Source organism: Myotis daubentonii, chromosome 9 (genome assembly GCF_963259705.1).
Source record: "Myotis daubentonii chromosome 9, mMyoDau2.1, whole genome shotgun sequence".
NCBI classification, from domain to species: Eukaryota; Metazoa; Chordata; class Mammalia; order Chiroptera; family Vespertilionidae; genus Myotis; species Myotis daubentonii.
Window position 1 is genome coordinate 2,380,277 of NC_081848.1, and position 17,422 is coordinate 2,397,698.

A 17,422-nucleotide genomic window follows, 5' to 3' on the forward strand; every position below is an offset into this window, starting at 1 on the left:
CTTTTTAAATATATGTTTTTATTTATTTTTACAGAGAGGGGGGGAGAGACATTAATGATAGAGAAACAACATGGATCAGCTGCCTCCTGCACGCCCTACACTGGGGATCAAGCCCACAACCTGGGCATGTGCCCTGACTGGGATTCGAACCATGACCTCTTGGTTCATAGGTCGATGCTAAACCCCTGAGCCACACCGGCTGGGCAAGAGGACCGCTGCGTCATTGCTGTGTGGGCACTGGTGCTTCTCCGGACACGGGACATGCGGTCTGACCCCTGACAAGCTCAGATGCCCCCAGTGGAGGCTGGGAGCAGAGTGGCTCCGTGACCGACGGGCAATTGCAACCTGCTCTGCTCACACCTGGAAACAGCTACCCTGGCGGGAAAGGGTTTGTTCTCAGGTGCCCTTTCGATGCCTCACCAGGTAAAGAGGTGCCGCTTAGGGGTGTGCAGGCGTTGCCTCCGTTGGCTTTATCTCCTCATAGTTCTATCCAGATGCTCCGTCTCTGCACTGAGCTTAGGAGAGAGAAGCTGAAGTGTGTGCCCGCTGAGCCCCACTGTTTTCTCAGGATGTTTCCCACTGCCATTCCCTCTCCGCAGAAAAATCAGGGCCTCGCCTGGCCAGCGCAGCTCAGGGGTTGAGCGTCGACCTATGACCCAGGAGGTCCCAGTTGGATTCCCAGTCAGGGCACAGGCACGGGTTGCGGGCTCCGTCCCCAGTGAGGGGCGTGCCGGAGGCAGCCAGTCAATGATTCCCATCATTGATGTTTCTGTCTCTCCCTCTCCCTTCCTCCATAAAATATATATATATGTAAAAGAAAAATCACGGCCTGCCCATTCCATCCTTTCTGAGACAGGAGCACCTGCTGTCCGACACACCTAACAGGTGAGGTGGCGGCAAGCCCTTTTGTTCTGCGATTTGCCACAAGTGAAAAAGAGGGACTGGAAAAACTGATTCCCACTCGTGTTTCTCCCTGGGAGCTCCCCGCCCTGAATAAGGTTCTAAATGCTGCTGATTTACCCAAACCCCAGGGAATAGGGTTGCCCACACAATGAAGGGGGAGGCTTAGAGGGAAGTGAACAGATGAGCCCCATCGGTGTCAGCGGCTATGCCTCCCCTTTTTATATATATACTAGAGGCCCAGTGCACAAAAATTTGTGCACTGGGGGGGGGGGGTCCCTCAGATCAGCCTGTGCCTTCTCGCAGTCTGGGACCCCTCAGGGAATGACCACCTGCTGACTTAGGCCTGCTCCCCGGGGGATTGGGCCTAAGATGGCAGTCAGACATCCCTCTGGCAGCCCGGCAGCCCTCCGGGGATGTCCACTTGCCAGCGGGGACCAGGCCTAAGCTGCAGTCGGACATCCTTAGCGCTGCTGAGGAGGCGGGAGAGGCTCCCACCATCACCACTGTGCTGGCAGCCATCAGCCTGGCTTGTGGCTGAGCAGAGCTCCCCCTGTGGGAGTGCACTGACCACCAGGGGGCAGCTCCTGCATTGAGCGTCTGCCCCCTGGTGGTCAGTGTGTGTCATAGTGAACAGTCATTCCCAGTCGTTCTGCTGTTAGGGTCAGTTTGTACATTACCCTTTTATTATATAGGATACTAGAGGCCCGGTGCATGACATTCATGCACTGGGGTGGGGGGTCCCTCAGCCCAGCTTGTGCCCTCTTGCAGTCCAGGACCCCTAGGGGGATGTCCTCCTGCAGGCCTAAGCTGGCAGACGGACATCCCCTGAGGGGTCCTTAGCACTGCTGTGGAGGTGGGAGGGGCTCCTGCCACCACCACTGGGCTCACCAGCTGTGAGCTCCTATGTTAAGCATCTTCCCCCTGGTGGTCAGTGTGTGTCATAGCGACTGGTCGTTCCACCGTTTGGCCGATTTGCATATTAAGGTTTTATTATATAGGATATTTTTATTGATTTTAGAGAGGAAGGAAGGGGGGAGAGAGAGACATCAATGGTAAGAGAGAATCACTGATCGGCTGCCTCCTGCTCACCCCACACTGGGGATTAAGCTCACAACCCAGGCATGCCCCCTGACTGGGAATCAAACTATGAACCTCCTGGTTCATAGGTCAGCACTCACCCACTGAGCCAGGCCAGCCGGACTGTGCCTCCCCCTTGACTCGTCGTCCCCTGGAGGTGGGAGCACCTAGGAATTCCTGCGTCTCCCAGGGGAGAGCGGATGGGCTGTGCCCACTCTGCCCTTGTCCCTAGCTCTCCCTTCTGTACTCAACCTGAGGTGCTTTCTCGTCCCCATGGCAACAGGTCCTGGTTCTACCAGATCCCAAACAAAATCTGTGCCCGTTGCTTTATCCATCAGCTTTGCCTCCTAGCAGCTGGGGTTTCCCCCCCTTCTTTGTGTGCCTCCCAGCAGCCTGGGGGGGGGGGCCCGCAATTGCAATGTGTGACCTGCCACAAGGCCTCCCTCTTTCTGAGCCTCCATCCTCCTCTGTGACTTCAGATCAGACTAGTGGACCTTAAAGGACTCGGCTCACATGTCCTCATTTCGAGTCACTTTTCTCTAAATCAGCGGTTCTCAACCTGTGGGTCGCGACCCCTTTGGCGGTTGAATGACCCTTTCACAGGGGTCGCCTAAGACCATCCTGCATATCAGATATTTACATGATGATTCATAACAGTAGCAACATGACAGTTATGAAGGAGCAACGAAAATAATTATATGGTTGGCTCACAACATGAGGAGCTGTATTTAAAGGGCCAGAAGGTGGAGAACCACTGGACTAAATACATGCCCCGAGTTCTAAGGAGACTTATATGGCTCTGGTTCCCTGGTTCCAGTTCATGAAGTTACTATAGAAATACAAGTGTGCAGCCCTGGCCGGTGTGGCTCAGTGGATAGAATGTTGGCCAGTAGACTGAAGGGTCCCGGGTTCGATTCTGCTCAAGGACACACACCCGGTTGTGGGCTCAATTCCCAATGTGGGGGCATGCAGGAGGCAGCCAATCAATGATTCTCATCACCATTGATGTTTCTCTCCCTCTCTCTTCCTCTCTGAAATCACTAAAAACATATTAGGTAAATAAATACCAGTGGGCAAAAGTAGATTTACAGTTGTGAGTACACAAAACACAGTATTTTTGTATTCTTCTTATTGCATTATTTATTTGTATTACACCTGTAAGCCTACTTTTACCCACCCCTATGTAAAAAATGATATGTGAGCATATGCTTATGGGACTAGTGCTCAGAAAATGCATGTTCTTTTGTTTCCGTGAGGCTGTAGAGTTAGGACCGTGGAGGTGGCCTCGTCCACGGTCTCCTTTTGGCAATAAGGGTGCAAGCAAGAGAGGAGCAGACCTGTGCGGGGAGGGGAAGGAAGCAAGGCTGCCAAGAGGAAGCAAGCGGCCGGGGGCGCCTCCCACACCTGGGGCCCTCCCACACCGGGGCGCCTCCCACACCGGGGGCGCCTCCCACTCCTGGGGCGCCTCCCACTCCTGGGGCGCCTCCCACTCCTGGGGCGCCTCCCACACCGGGGGCGCCTCCCACACCGGGGGCGCCTCCCACTCCTGGGGCGCCTCCCACACCGGGGGCGCCTCCCACTCCTGGGGCGCCTCCCACACCTGGGGCGCCTCCCACTCCTGGGGCGCCTCCCACACCGGGGGCGCCTCCCACACCGGGGGCGCCTCCCACTCCTGGGGCGCCTCCCACACCTGGGCTCCAGCAAAGGCCTCTTCCTTGCCCACCGGCCTCTGGCCCCCAACTACTCCACACGGTTTACAGAAAGGGCGTGGGGCATGGACAGGAAAGGAAAGGAAAAGGACGAAAAATGGGAACCCAGGAATCCGCAGACCCAGCCGGGCAGCCCAGCCCGGCTCCTTGTCAGCGGACGCACTGGGGCCTCAATTCATCTGAAAAATAGGGACAAAACCAGCTCTGACCTCGCCCAGGGCGGTTGTGAAGGTCAAACAAGACCACGGGCGGAGGGATCTGCTCTCTCACTGTCGGGTCCCTCTGCCGCTCTCCCACCCTGACCGGTCCTGCGCGGGCTGGCTCCCCGCTGCCCCCAAACGCTCATGAAGCAGCCATGGCAAGAGCGCTGGTGCCAGCCGGGCGCGGGTGTCCTGAGGATGGCCGTGCGCAGCCCACGCCGGAGGGAAGGCTCCTGCTCGCCCAGCCTCCCCCGGCGCCTTCGCACCCCTCCCAAAACACCCTGCTTCAAGACCCAGTCGGCCCACGCCAGGCCTTGCTTCCAGCCGCTCCCAGCCAGGCTCCGGGGCTCGGCCCACCGTGCGGCTCCTCCTTTCTGGAACTTCCCACCCACCCCCAGGTTCTGCCTATTCACATATTTTTCCACCCTTAAACTTTAGACAAAATGTCTCCCTCTTCCGGGAAGCCCCCCTGCTTGCTCCCCTCAGAGAGGGAGCATTGCTGCTTCCGCTTCCCCAGCATCTGATTTCTGGTCTTCTCACCCAGTAACTGTCTTCATGTCTGTCCCCTAAACCCGCAGTCCTCAGGGGACCCCTTTTAAAATGATTGAGAGCCCCAGCCCGGCCCTGGTGGCTCAGTGGTTGAACATCAGCCTGTGAACCAGGAGGTCCTGGTTTGATTCCCAGTCAGGGCACAGGCCCGGTGTAGGGCTCCATCCCCAGTGTGGGGTGTGCAGGAGGCAGCTGATCAATGATTCTCTCTCATCATTGGTGTTTCTCTCTCTCCCTCTCTCTCTGAAATCAATAAAAATCTATTTAAAATATAATAACAGTAAACCGTTTCTATACTAAGATAAATAACATTTTCTATTTTTTCAAAAACTACATTTTACAAATCAAAAAGAAAATAATGTCCTAGCCAGTGTGTCTCAGTGGACAGAGCGTCAGCCCGCAGACTGGAGGATCCTGGGTTTGATTCCGATCAAGGGCACGTACCTGGGTTGCAGGTTCCCCGGCCCTTGTTAGGGCTCATGCAGGAGGAAACCAACTGATGGGTCTCTCTCACATTGATGTTTATCTCTGTCTCTCCCACTCCCTTCCACTCTTCCTAAAAGATATCCTCAGGTGAGGATTAACAAAAAAAGAAAAGAAAAGAAGGGAAGAAAGAAGAAAGAAAGAAAAAGGAAGGAAGGAAGGAAGGAAGGAAGGAAGGAAGGAAGGAAGGAAGGAAGGAAGGAAGGAAGGAAGGAAGGAAGGAAGGGAGGAAGGGAGGAAGGAAGGAAGGAAGGAATTAGTAAGCAGGGTAGCACTGTTTTACATTTTTCCAAATCTCGTGAGTGCCGCTTGCTGACCACAGCTAGGTGCCCCTCTCGGGCCGCACGCAGTGTCCTGAGGGCACACCCCCAGCCTAGGAGACTGAGCATGGAAAAGGTGTCGTGCTGCTACGGAAAGACCTTTGACCTGGCACATCCTCCGTGCAGCCCCCACCCGAGGGCTGGGCCCGGCAGAAGCAGCCCGAGGCCCACGCGTGAATGCGTAGAACCTGGGGGTGGGGCATCCCCTGAGTGGGAGGGCTTCTTAGGGTCACAGAGTCGGCCTCCTAGGTCTCTCTTCTCTTCATCTGATCCCCACTTTGTTTCTCCTTGTGCCTCGCCTCCAGGGTGGGATGAAAGAGAGGGGTCAAAAGACCAGCACTTTGTTAATTCTCACCCGAGGATATTTTTCCATTGGTTTTTAGGGAGAGTGGAAGAGAGAGGGAGAGACAGAGAGAAACATCAATGTGAGAGAAACACATCCATTGGTTGCCTCCTGCACAAGCCCGACCAGGGCCCAGGGAGGAGCCTGCAACCGAGGTACATGCCCTTGACCAGAATGGAATCTGGGACCCTTCGCCCTTTGGTCCGCAGGCTGACGCTCTATCCACTGAACCACACCAGCCAGGCAAGACCAGCACTTTGGATTCACCTGGCCCCACATTCCCCTCTGGTCTCTGTCCAGGTGTGAGCGTGGGGAGCCACCTAACCCTCCAAGCCTTGGTGCCATCTTTTGGAAAACAGTTGTGCTACCTCATCGAGGGACTAAAAGAGAGAAACTGCGGGTCCAAGCTCTGCCAGGGCCTGACACCCGCCAGACAGTCCCCGGAGGCTGCTGGTGGTGTCAGCTGCCTCCCTGCCTCCCGCCTGCCTCCCTCAGGCGAGCCTGGCCGCACAGGCCAGGGCAGCCGCCCTCACTGCTCTCCCTGAGGGCCCCGGGCCAGGCTGGAGTGTCCCAGCATCCTGGTGGCAAAGGCGCGTTGAGGGCGCTTGTTGCAGAGTGTAGCTTCCTGTCCGCGGCCACTGCAGACTCCCAGCGTCTGAGAGGCCGCCCTGACCATCTGCCCGAGGCCTGGGCGCCTTCTGCTCCCTGCCCCTCCTCCCGCAGGCTGGGGGCCCCAGGAAGAGGCGGTTTCCCCCTCACGTAGCACAGCCCTGAGCAGCCGTGTTCTGCCCGTCAGGGCTCATCTCCTTGTCCCGGGAGCACATGGGCCTCCACAGGCCCGGGCGTGGCCATTCCCTGGCCGCCCTGCGAGGGAGGAGCGTCCGACCTGGTTTTGTCCAGGCACTTAGGGCTCATAGGCCTTGCAGCTGCCAAGCAGCCCCCCTTGGCCTCCGTCCCCCTAGCACCCCACAGGCTCACCCCACACTCCCTTGGTCTCTCTCTCTCTCTCTCTCACACACACACACACACACACACATGCACTCACACACATGCACTCACATACACACACATACACTCACACACACATACGCTCACACACACACACTCACACACACACACATGCACACATACACACACATGCACACATACACACACATACATACACTCACACACATATACACACACACTCATACACACATACATACACTCACAGAGATATACACTCACACACACATACATACACTAACACACTAACACATACATACACACACACTCTTACATACATACACTCATACATACACTCACACTCACACACACACTCACACACATATACACACACATACACACACACACATGCTCACACACTCACATACATTCACACACACACTCACACACACACTCACATACATTCTCACACATACACATACACACACACGCTCACACACACATACACACACATACACACACACACTCACACATACATTCACACACTCACACACACATACACACACATACATACTCACATACACTCACACACACATACACACACTCACACACATATACACATACACACACATACATACACACACATACACACATATACTCACACACTCACACTCTCACACACACACATACACACATACACTCACATACACACACATACACTCACACACATACACACATACACTCACACAGACACACATACATTCACACAGACACACATACATTCAGACACACACATACACACACACTCACACACACACACACACACTCACACACATACATTCACACACACTCACACACACATACATTCACACACACACTCACACACATACATTCACACACACACTCACGCACGCACACATACATTCACACACACTCACACTCACACACACACACATACATTCACACACACACTCACACATACATTCACACACACACATTCTCACACACACATTCTCACAGACACACACACACTCACACACACAATCTCACACACACACTCACACTCTCACACACACACACACACACACTCTCACACACACACACTCACACACACACACTCACACACACACTCTCACACATACACACACTCACACACACATTCACACACACATACATTCACACACACACATTCACACACACACATTCACACACACACTCACACACACACTCACACACACACACACACTCTCACACACACACACATACATTCACACACACTCTCACACTCACACACACTCTCACACACACACACACATCCTCACACACACGGCACCCAGTTTCTCCTGTGGGATGTGCGCAGCCACTGAGTGCCTTTCAGGCGCTGCGCGGGGCCCAGGCATGGCCCTCAGCTGAGTTGGATTAAGGGGCCGGTTCAGGCCTTTGCAAATTCCTTCCGGCGGCTGCCCCGTCCCTGACACAGAGCCCAGCGGCCAGGGGCCGGGCCAGCCTGCCAAGGGCGGCCTGGGAGCTGGTCCGCCTGGCAGCCGCTCCCTCGGAAGCCCAGGCTGCCCCTTGGACAGGGGCTTGGGGTCAGGAGCGGGCCCTGGGGCTCAGGCTTCGGCAAGGCCTCAGACACCGCCAGCCCCGGAGCATGAAGGGCCGCACAGACACCGTCCTGCATGTGGAGTCCGCAGAGCCGAGCCAGGTAAGGACCGCCAAGAGCCGCTCTTCCAAACCCCACTGCCCGCCCTGGCTGGCAGTGCCCCTGGGCACCCCTGCCAGGCGGTGCCTCCACCTGCCCTCAGCCCTCTGGCCTCTCCCTTCCAGACTGAGTTCTGCAACCCTGCCTTTGAGCCCGAGTCGGGGCCACCTTGCCCTCCTCCGCCCGCCTTCCGGGAGGATGCCCGCCGTCGCACTCGCACGCCCTGGCACGGTAGCCGTCTCGGGAGTGACACGGGGAGGACCGAGAGGCCGGGGGGGTGCTGAGGAGAGGGGTACAGTCTCCCGCCCTGTCTGCCCACAGGTTGGCGTCCCCGAGGGCTGCCGCCCGACTGGCACCTCTGCGGGCTGTGCGCCCTGCTGCTGGCCAGCCTGCTGCTGGGGCTGCTGGGGCTGGTGGCCTTCCTGCTGGCCCGTGAGTACCCAGGCCCTGCGGGGAGAGGGGCTTTGGGACGGGACTCCGTGGGCTGTGCCACTTGTGCCCCAGGGATCCAGCCCCTTTGAACCCTCCCCCTCCCCCTTCCTGTTTTCAGAGCTGCAGGCTGCACCCCCATCTGGAGCCTCCTCTCCTCCGCTGCCCACCAGGGGCCTCATCACCACTGGCACCCCCTCCACCACAGCCACCACCCCCTCTCAGGCACCGAGGACCCCTAAAGGGCAGCGAGAGGCAAGCCTGAGCCTCACACCCCAGGCCTGTGAGTGCCACAGGCCGACCTTCCAGGGGGCCATGAGCCAGGGGGAGGGTGGGGGGAGGGCTTGGAAGAGGCACTTGGGCCAGGGAAGGGCCTCTCTCCCATTGACCTCTGAACTCTAACCGCTGTCTCCGCAGCCTGTGGGGGCCTCCTCCTGGGACCACGGGGCGTCTTCAGCAGCCCCAACTACCCAGACCCCTACCCGCCCAACACCCACTGTGTGTGGCACATCCAGGTGCCCGCAGACCGTGCGATACAGCTCAGGATCGAAGCTCTGGGCATGGAGAGCATGGCCTCCTGCCCCTTCGATCGCTTGGAGATCTCCCCCGAGCCGGAAGGCCCCCTCCTCAGGTGGGTTCCCCTCCCCCCAGGAGGCCTTGCCTCTGTCCTGAATCCTGTCCGGGGCAGCGCCGGGAGCGTCAGTGGTAAAGGCCTGATTGGGAGGAAATTGAGTCTCCACAGCTGAGCCCGGCTCTGCTACCCTCGTGCTCTATGACCTTGGGAAGGTCACTTCCCTTCTCTAACCAGTTTCCAAATCTGTAAAATGGATCCCCTACCTCCTTTCCCATCAAGAAATGTTGCAAGGCCCAGACGGTGTGGCTCGGTGGATAGAGCATTGGCCTGCGGACTGAAGGGTCCCGGCTCGATTCCCAGTCAGGGCACATGCCTGGGTTGTGGGCTTGATCCCCAATGTGGGGCGTGCAGGAGGCAGCTGATCCATGATTCTCTCTCATCATGGATGTTTCTATCTCCCCCTCTCCCTCTCCCTTCCTCTCTGAAATCAATAAAAACATATTTTTTTAAAAAAAAGGAAGAAATGCTGCAGGGATGGGTGCCAGGTGGGAGGAAGCCCAGAGCTTCCTGGGAAATGACAGGAGCCTTTCCGACCACGTTGGCTCAGTACGCAGCCCTGGCGGGCTCCGTCCTGCCCCTGAGCCTCTCTCACCCTCACCCGGCTTCTTGCAGGGTGTGTGGCAGGGAACCTCCCCCCACACTCAACACCAACACCAGCCGCCTGTGCGTGGCCTTCGTCTCAGACAGCAGCGTGGAAGGGCGAGGCTTCCAGGCCTGGTTCCAGGCCGTGGCTCCGGGGCGCGGTGAGTGTGTGCCTGCGTGGCCCCCGCTGCCTGTCCCTGGTCCTTTCTCTCCCCCAGCCGCTCCCAGCACTGGCAGGATGGGGAGGCTCTGGCGTGTCTGAATCAGGATGCTGCCTCACCCCCCAGGGAGCTGTGCCCAGGATGAGTTCCCCTGCGACCAGCTCGCCTGCCTGCCCCCTGGCTTGGTGTGCGACGGTTTCGCCCACTGCGCCGATGGCAGGGATGAGAGCAACTGCAGTGCCCAGGCCTCAGGTACACACCCCGCTGGCCTCAGGGGGCCGAGGGAGGGGGCCATCTTCAGGCGTCTGATCCAGGCTCCGGCTGGGCTCCCGGCTCTGGCTCCGCCCTAACCCGCCTGGTCCTTGTCTGGCCGAGAACTTGTCCCCATGGGCATGGCCAAACGTGCTTCTGCGGGTACAGCCAGGCCTCTGGGCAAAGGCCCCGCTGCTGGCCAACGCAGGGCCCTCCTCCCCTCTCCAGGATGTGGGGGCAACCTGACGGGTTCCAGGGCAGGTTCTCTGCTCCCAGCTTCCTGCAGGGGCACCCCCGCCGCCTGGTAAGCCGGCGCCCCGTGGAGAGGGAGGGCGGCTCCGGCCAGTGTGACTCAGGGCAGCACAGCAGACACTGCCTTGCCCTGGGGAAGGTCAGAGATCAAGCAGGCGGGAAGGGGTATTATTAAGTGCCTACTGTATACCTAGTTACTCCTATCCTCATTGATCTGAGAGCAGACAAGCTAAAAAGGCCCTTCCTACCTGGAGAAGCACCCATGATGAGCGATGTGGGCAGTGCCCACCCACTCCAGGCCTAGCCTGGACGCCCAGGGGGAGTGCCAGTCTGACCACGTGGCGGTGTATGAGGCCAGCAGCGCGGGGGCCCTCGGCCTCCTGGGCAGGTATCCGCAGCGCCAGGGGAGGAGCTGGCCCTGCCCTCCGTCCTCCGCAGTACCCCCTCCCTGCTTCCTGCCAATTCACCCAACGTATTCCCCCCTTCCTGTCCTCTGGCTCCTCCAAGCAGGAGGTGGCTGCACTGTCCCCTACAAAAGGCCTGTGTTCCCACGGAGCCCTCCTGCCAGGACGAGGGGTGTAGGCGCTGGAATTGTGACCCGTGGCGAGACTGTGCAGTGGGCAGCCCGGGCGAGTGCGGCGGCCCCTTGTCCCTGCCTCCAGGTGAGAAGCCTGGCAGGCTGAGCAGGCAGGGTGCCGGTCATAGCACACTTCAGAGCCCGGCTCCTGCGTCCTCCTGGATGAGAGGGGTCACACTCCTGATTCTCCACGGAGCCCTGTCACCCCAAGCTCAATGGGAAGCAATGCTGAGGCTTCCAGAACCAGCCCGGCCTGTCACAGAGAGAGAGCCCCTCTCCACAGCCCCCTCACAGAGGGAGGCAAAAGCTGCTGAGGGGCTCTGCCAATGCCGGCGCCCCAGCCATGCCCCCCGCAATCAAATGGGTGCCTGAAAAAACAGACATTAAAAAAAGATTGCCAGCCCAGTGGGGGGTGCGCAGGAGGCAGCCAAGCCATGATTCTCTCTCATCATTGATGTTTCTCCTCTCTCTCTCCCTCTCCCTTCCTCTCTGAAATCAATAAAAATATATTTTAGCCCTATCTGGTTTGGCTCAATGGATAGAGCTTCAGCCTGGGAACTGAAGGGTCCCAGGTTCGATTCTGGTCCAGGGCACATGCCGGGGTTGCAGGCGCAATCCCCAGTAGGAGGTGTGCAGAAGGCAGCCAATTAATGATTCTCATCATTGGTGTTTCTCTCTCTCTCTCCCTCTCCCTTCCTCTCTGAAATCAATAAAAATATATTTTAGCCCTATCTGGTTTGGCTCAATGGATAGAGCATCGGCCTGTGGACTGAAGGGTCCCAGGTTCAATTCCAGCCAAGGGCACATGCCTGGGTTGTGGGCTCGATCCCCAGTAGGGAGCATTCAGTAGGCAGCCAATCAATGATTCTCTCTCATCATTGATGTTTCTATCTCTCTCCATCTCCCTTCCTCTCTGAAATCAATAAAATTATATATATGTGTGTGTGTATATATATATATATGTATATATATATGTATATATATATGTGTATATATATATATACACTAGGGGTCCGGTGCACGAAATTCGTGCACTGGGTGTGTGTGTGGGGGGGGGGAGTGTCCCTCAGCCCAGCCTTCCCCCTCTCACATACTGGGAGCCCTCAGGCGTTGACCCCCATCACCCTCCAATCGCAGGATCGGCCCCTTGCCCAGGCCTGACGCCTCTGACAGAGGCATCAGGCCTGGGCAGGGGACCCCCAGACCCCTCCGATTGCTGGCTCTGCCCCTTGCCCAGGCCTGTTGCCTCGGCCAGAGGCGTAGACCCCCATCACCCTCCGATCGCCTGATCGGCCCCTTGCCCAGGCGTGACGCCTCCACCAGAGGTGTCAGGCTTGGACAGGGGACCCCCATCTCCCCCCGATCACTGGCTCTGACCCCCACCCAGGCCTGAGGCCTCTGGCCCAGAAATCATGCCTGGGCAGGGGACCCCCATCTCCCTCTGATCGCTTGCTCCACCCTCTGCCCAAGCCTGATGCCTCTGACCCAGGCTTCAGGCCTGGGCAAGGGGACCATCATATCCCTCCAATCCCCAGCTCCACCCCCCACCCAGGCCTGATGCCTCGGCCAGAGGAGTTGACCCTCATCACCCTCCGATCACCAATCACCGGATCGGCCCCTTAACCAGGCCTGAGGCCTCCGGCAGAGGTATCAGGCCTGGGCAGGGGATCTCCAGCTCCCCGTGGTTGCAGGCTCCGCCCCTGCCCAGGCCTAACGCCTCTGGCAGAGGTATCAGGCCTGGGCAGGGGACTCCCAGCTCCCCGCGATCTCCCACTCTGCCCCTGTCCAGGCCTAACGCCTCTGGCCTAGGCGTCCAGCCCGGGCAGTGGGGACCTGCAGTGGCAGCGGGGGGCGCCACGATCGCGCGGGCTCCGCCCCTGCCCCTGCAGGAGGCCTCTGGCTGAGGCGTCCGGCCCGGGCAGCGGGGACCCGCAGCTGCAGCGGCCCCGCGACCGTGGGCTCCGCTTTAGGCCCAGGCAAGGGACCCCTAGCTCCCGGGACTGCCAGCTTCGACCATGCCCAGCTCCCATCACTGGCTCCACCCCTACTTCCTGCTATCACTGGCCAGGGCGGCAAAGGCACCTGATTCTCCGATCATGGCTGGGGGTCAGGGCAAAGGCGGCCCAAGGGCCGCCTTTGCCCTGCCCCCCAGCTCTTAGCTCCCCCCTGGGTTTCCGATCACTGTCAGTGGCAGGGGGCTTCTTCCTGCTTTCCCTTTCGCCTCCCTGCATTGTGCCTACCTATGCAAATTAGCCGCCATCTTTGTTGGCAGTTAACTGCCATCTTAGTTGGCAGTTAATTCGCATATAGCCCTGATTAGCCAATGAAAAGGGTAGCGCTGTACGCCAATTACCATTTTTCTCTTTTATTAGTGTAGAGATATATATATATAATAAAAGGGTAATATGCAAATTGACCCTAACAGCAGAACGACTGGGAATGACTGGTCACTATGGCACACACTGACCACCAGGGGGCAGACGCTCAATGCAGGAGCTGCCCCCTGGTGGTCAGTGCGCTCCCACAGGGGGAGCTCTGCTCAGCCACAAGCCAGGCTGATGGCTGCCAGCACAGTGGTGGTGGCAGGAGCCTCTCCCGCCTCCTCAGCAGCACTAAGGATGCCTGACTACAACTTAGGTCTGCTCCCTGCTGGCAAGTGGACATCCCCTGAGGGCTGCTGGGCTGCCAGAGGGATGTCTGACTGACAGCTTTGGTCCGATCCCCCAGGGAGCGGGCCTAAGCCAGCAGGTAGACATCCTCTGAGGGGTCCCAGACTGCAAGAGGGCATAGGCTGGGCTGAGGGACCCCCTCCCGCCCCCCCACAGTGGAAAAATTTTTGTGCACCAGGCCTCTAGTATATAATTTTTCAGAAGAGGTACCTGCCTGGTGCCCAGGGCTGGCCCATGGCGCTAGAGAGGCTCAGGATATGTAAAGCGTCTCTCCCTCTGTTTTATCTCCTTTGATGCTCACAACTCCCTCTGGACCCTTGTAGAGTGATTGGGCAACGTGCCCCCGTCCACCAGCCATGAGTGGACCCCACAGTGACCCCTCCTGCCCCTGCAGAGCTGTCCTGTGAGCCCATCTGAGTGGAGATGTGCCTGGGGCTCAGCTACAATGCCACAGCCTTCCCGAACATCTGGATTGGCATGGCCACCCAGGAGGAGGTGATGGAGGTGCTCAGAGCATACGAGGTGCCCTGGGAAGTGATAAGGAGAGATCCCCAGGAGGGGAGGGAAGCTGGGGTGTGGGAGCCTGAGGGCTGACCTCCTCCCACAGAGCCTGGCCCGCCTTCCCTGCTACCCGAGCTTCCGGAGGCTCCTCTGCGGGCTGCTGGTGCCCCGCTGCACCCCACTCAGCAGCATGCTCCCCCCTTGCAGCTCCGTCTGCCAGGAGGCGGAGCACTGGTGCCAGTCTGGCCTGGCACTGCTAGGCACCCCCTGGCCCTTCAACTGCAACTGGCTGCCTGAGGCCACAGACCTGAACGCATGTGCCCAGCCCTGACGCTGACTAGGCCCCTGCCCCCTGCCTGCCCATCCTTTGCCTACCAGGGGGCAGGCCAGGGACCAAGGAAGGGGCTGCACGGGGCTCTGCGAACCTTCTCGGGGCCTCCGGGAAGGAGGAACCCTCAGCAGGCTCAGGAGACGGGGCCACTGTCCCAGCTGCTTTCTGTCCCTGCACCTCCAGCTGGCCGCTGGCCACCCGGCAGCTTCCCACCGAGCCTCTGACCCCCATTTCCTGCCTCCTGCCTCCCCTTCCACCTGCGTCTCCATCACCGGCCTTAACAGACAGAACATTTTTATTGACTTCAGAGAGGAAGGGAGAGGGAGAGAGAGAAACATCGATGATGAGAGAACCATTGATCGGCTGCCTCCCGCACGCCCCTCAGAGCAGGTCCACGCTCTATCCACTGAGCACACCAGCCAGGGCTCCAGCCCCTGCCTTTGGACGTTTTCATTTGTTCACTGAGTGCTGGGCTGCGGCGGGCCTGTTCTGAGTTCTGGGTCCAGCTGTCTGTCCGTCTGCCTCTAGCACTCTCTGCCCTCTTCTCCGGCACATTGCTGGGGCTGGCGTCCCCCTGGTCGCGGTCCGGGCACACCTCCCCCTCCGCTGTCTGTCTCCCGGCCACCCCGTCCGGCCCGGCCTCCCCTCCTCCGGCGCAGCCTGGCCGCCCGCCGGGCACCACGCGTTACTTCCCTGCCGTCCGCGGCGGGGCTCTGGGTCTCCTCCCGGAGTCGGGGAGGAGCAGAGCCGAGCAGGCCCAGCGCGCAGCGGGCGGACAGGCGAGGGCGGGGCGCCCGCCGGGGAGAGCGGAGGGCAGCCCGGGCCGCAGAGCGGGGCGGGGGTCGCTGCGGGTCCCCAGTAGCCAGCGCCCGCCGGGAGGAGGCCGCAGACGGAGGGAGCCGCCGGGCGGGAGCGGGAAGGGGTGAGTCCGGTGGCGGGGACCGGGGCTGGGAGGGGCTGGGGAGACTGGGCGCGGGCCGGCCGGGGGGGTGCTTCCCCCTTCCTGCCGGCTGTGCTCTCGGGTCGAGGGGGCGCCCCATTTCTTTGTCTCTCCCGGCCGTTCCGCTCCAGGGACTTGGCCGTGGGGTGGGGCCCGACTCGGCGGCGATGGGGTGGGGAGCGGGGCGGGTCCCGGAAGGCTGGGCCGACCCCTGTCCCTCCCGCAGGCGCGAGAGGACCGGCGTCGGGCCCCCGTGCCGGCGCCATGAGGCCGCTGCTCGCCCTGCTGCTCCTGCGCCTGGCGGCCGGCTCGGCCCCGCCCGACGACAACAAGATCCCCAGCCTGTGCCCGGGGCACCCCGGCCTCCCCGGCTCCCCGGGCCACCACGGCGCCCAGGGCCTGCCCGGCCGCGACGGCAGGGACGGCAGGGACGGCGCGCCCGGGGCGCCCGGAGAGAAAGGCGAGGGCGGGCTGCCGGGTAAGGCGGCGCGGAGACGTGGCCGCGGGCCGCGCGCGGAGGGGCGGGCGCTCCCGGGGGTGGAGGGGGCGCTCCCACCGGACCCGCCGAGCCCCTGGCCGGGGAGGGCAGGGGGGGGACCCGCCCGCGGGCGCGCTCCCGGGACCCAGCGGGTCAGACCTGCGCGCTCTGGGGACGCGGGGGCCGGGGCCGGGCGGGGGTGGCGGCGGCGGAGCTGGGAGGGGCGCGAGGCCCCCAGGTCGCCCTCCGAGCTCCCGAACCCTCCCCTCCCCCAGGAGCGCCGGGGCCGCGCGGGGAGCCCGGGCCGCGCGGAGAGGCGGGTCCCGCGGGTGCGGCGGGGCCGGCGGGGGAGTGCGCGGTGCCCCCGCGCTCCGCCTTCAGCGCCAAACGCACGGAGAGCCGGGAGCCGCCGCCGCCCGACGCGCCGCTGCCCTTCGAGCGGGTGCTGCTGAACGAGCAGGGCCACTACGACGCGGCGTCGGGCAAGTTCACCTGCCGCGTGCCCGGCGTCTACTACTTCGCGGTGCACGCCACCGTCTACCGCGCCAGCCTGCACTTCGACCTGGTCAAGAACGGCGAGTCGGTGGCCTCCTTCTTCCAGTTCTTCGGGGGGTGGCCCAAGCCCGCCTCGCTGTCGGGCGGCGCCATGGTGAGGCTGGAGCCCGAGGACCAGGTGTGGGTGCAGGTCGGGGTGGGCGACTACGTCGGCATCTACGCCAGCGTCAAGACGGACAGCACCTTCTCCGGGTTCCTGGTGTATTCCGACTGGCACGGCTCCCCCGTCTTCGCTTGATGTCCGCGGGCAGTGCGCCTGCTGCTCCCACGCCCAGGGGCGGGGTGTCGCCACGTCCTCCGGGAAGGCCGGCCCCCACTATGCTGTGAATGACGAGGGGTGCCTGGGGCGCGCCCGCTGCTGGCAGGGGTGGGGACAGGCTGTCTGAGTCAGGGCCTCGGCGTCGGCACCGGTGGTTCTGCCCAAGACCCAGGGAGCGCGCTGAGCTGGCAGGTGGGGTGCTCTCTCCTTGGGACTCTGCTTCTCTTCTCCCTGCCCCCTTCCGCTTCTGGCCCTTTCCGTGGAGGCCATTCAATAAATCTACAAACCCCTCCTGGCTCGGCTCCCGTCTTTGGTGGATGGGGAAAGTGAGGAGACGAGGGGAGGAGGGGAGGGCTCCCGGCTGGAGGCGCCGAGGGCCGGCGAGGCCCGTGGGAGAGGCCCTGTGTAGGTCTCTGAGGAAGGCGCCCTCTGGCGGGAGCTCTGGCCACTTGTCCGAACTCCAAGGTGTCCAAGCCCTGGGTAGGGGCTACCTTCACACACACACCCCTGTTCTGATAACAGAAACGGAGCCCGGGTTTTTCGTTGACCATTTCAAGCTGCTCGCTTGGTC

The 17,422-nt window shown here is 60.7% G+C and overlaps 2 protein-coding genes across 2 annotated transcripts; both read left to right on the forward strand.

Moving 5' to 3' along the window:
* Nucleotides 1-7,582: 7,582 nt before the first annotated feature.
* MFRP (membrane frizzled-related protein) lies at nucleotides 7,583-14,968 on the forward strand. The gene is given in 13 exon segments (XM_059707616.1): nucleotides 7,583-8,234; nucleotides 8,357-8,462; nucleotides 8,553-8,663; nucleotides 8,782-8,943; nucleotides 9,078-9,291; nucleotides 9,907-10,037; nucleotides 10,164-10,289; nucleotides 10,518-10,538; nucleotides 10,541-10,636; nucleotides 10,824-11,072; nucleotides 11,075-11,203; nucleotides 14,182-14,309; nucleotides 14,395-14,968. Coding segments are annotated over 13 exon segments (1,752 nt in total). The 5' UTR covers nucleotides 7,583-8,180; the 3' UTR covers nucleotides 14,620-14,968.
* A 310-nt stretch (nucleotides 14,969-15,278) lies between these two features.
* Nucleotides 15,279-17,146, forward strand: C1QTNF5 (C1q and TNF related 5). Its single transcript, XM_059707615.1, has 3 exons — nucleotides 15,279-15,541; nucleotides 15,786-16,037; nucleotides 16,313-17,146. The coding sequence occupies exons 2-3, from the start codon at nucleotides 15,824-15,826 to the stop codon at nucleotides 16,828-16,830; spliced, it is 732 nt and encodes a 243-aa protein (XP_059563598.1). The 5' UTR covers nucleotides 15,279-15,541; nucleotides 15,786-15,823; the 3' UTR covers nucleotides 16,831-17,146.
* The last annotated feature ends 276 nt before the right edge of the window (nucleotides 17,147-17,422 follow it).

Coding starts and splice junctions, on each gene's coding strand:
- C1QTNF5 (XM_059707615.1), top strand. CDS start 15,824: ATGAGGCCGCTGCTCGCCCTGCTGCTCCTGCGCCTGGCGGCCGGCTCG. Junction 16,038..16,312: donor AGGCGAGGGCGGGCTGCCGG/GTAAGGCGGCGC, acceptor CCCCTCCCCCAG/GAGCGCCGGGGCCGCGCGGG.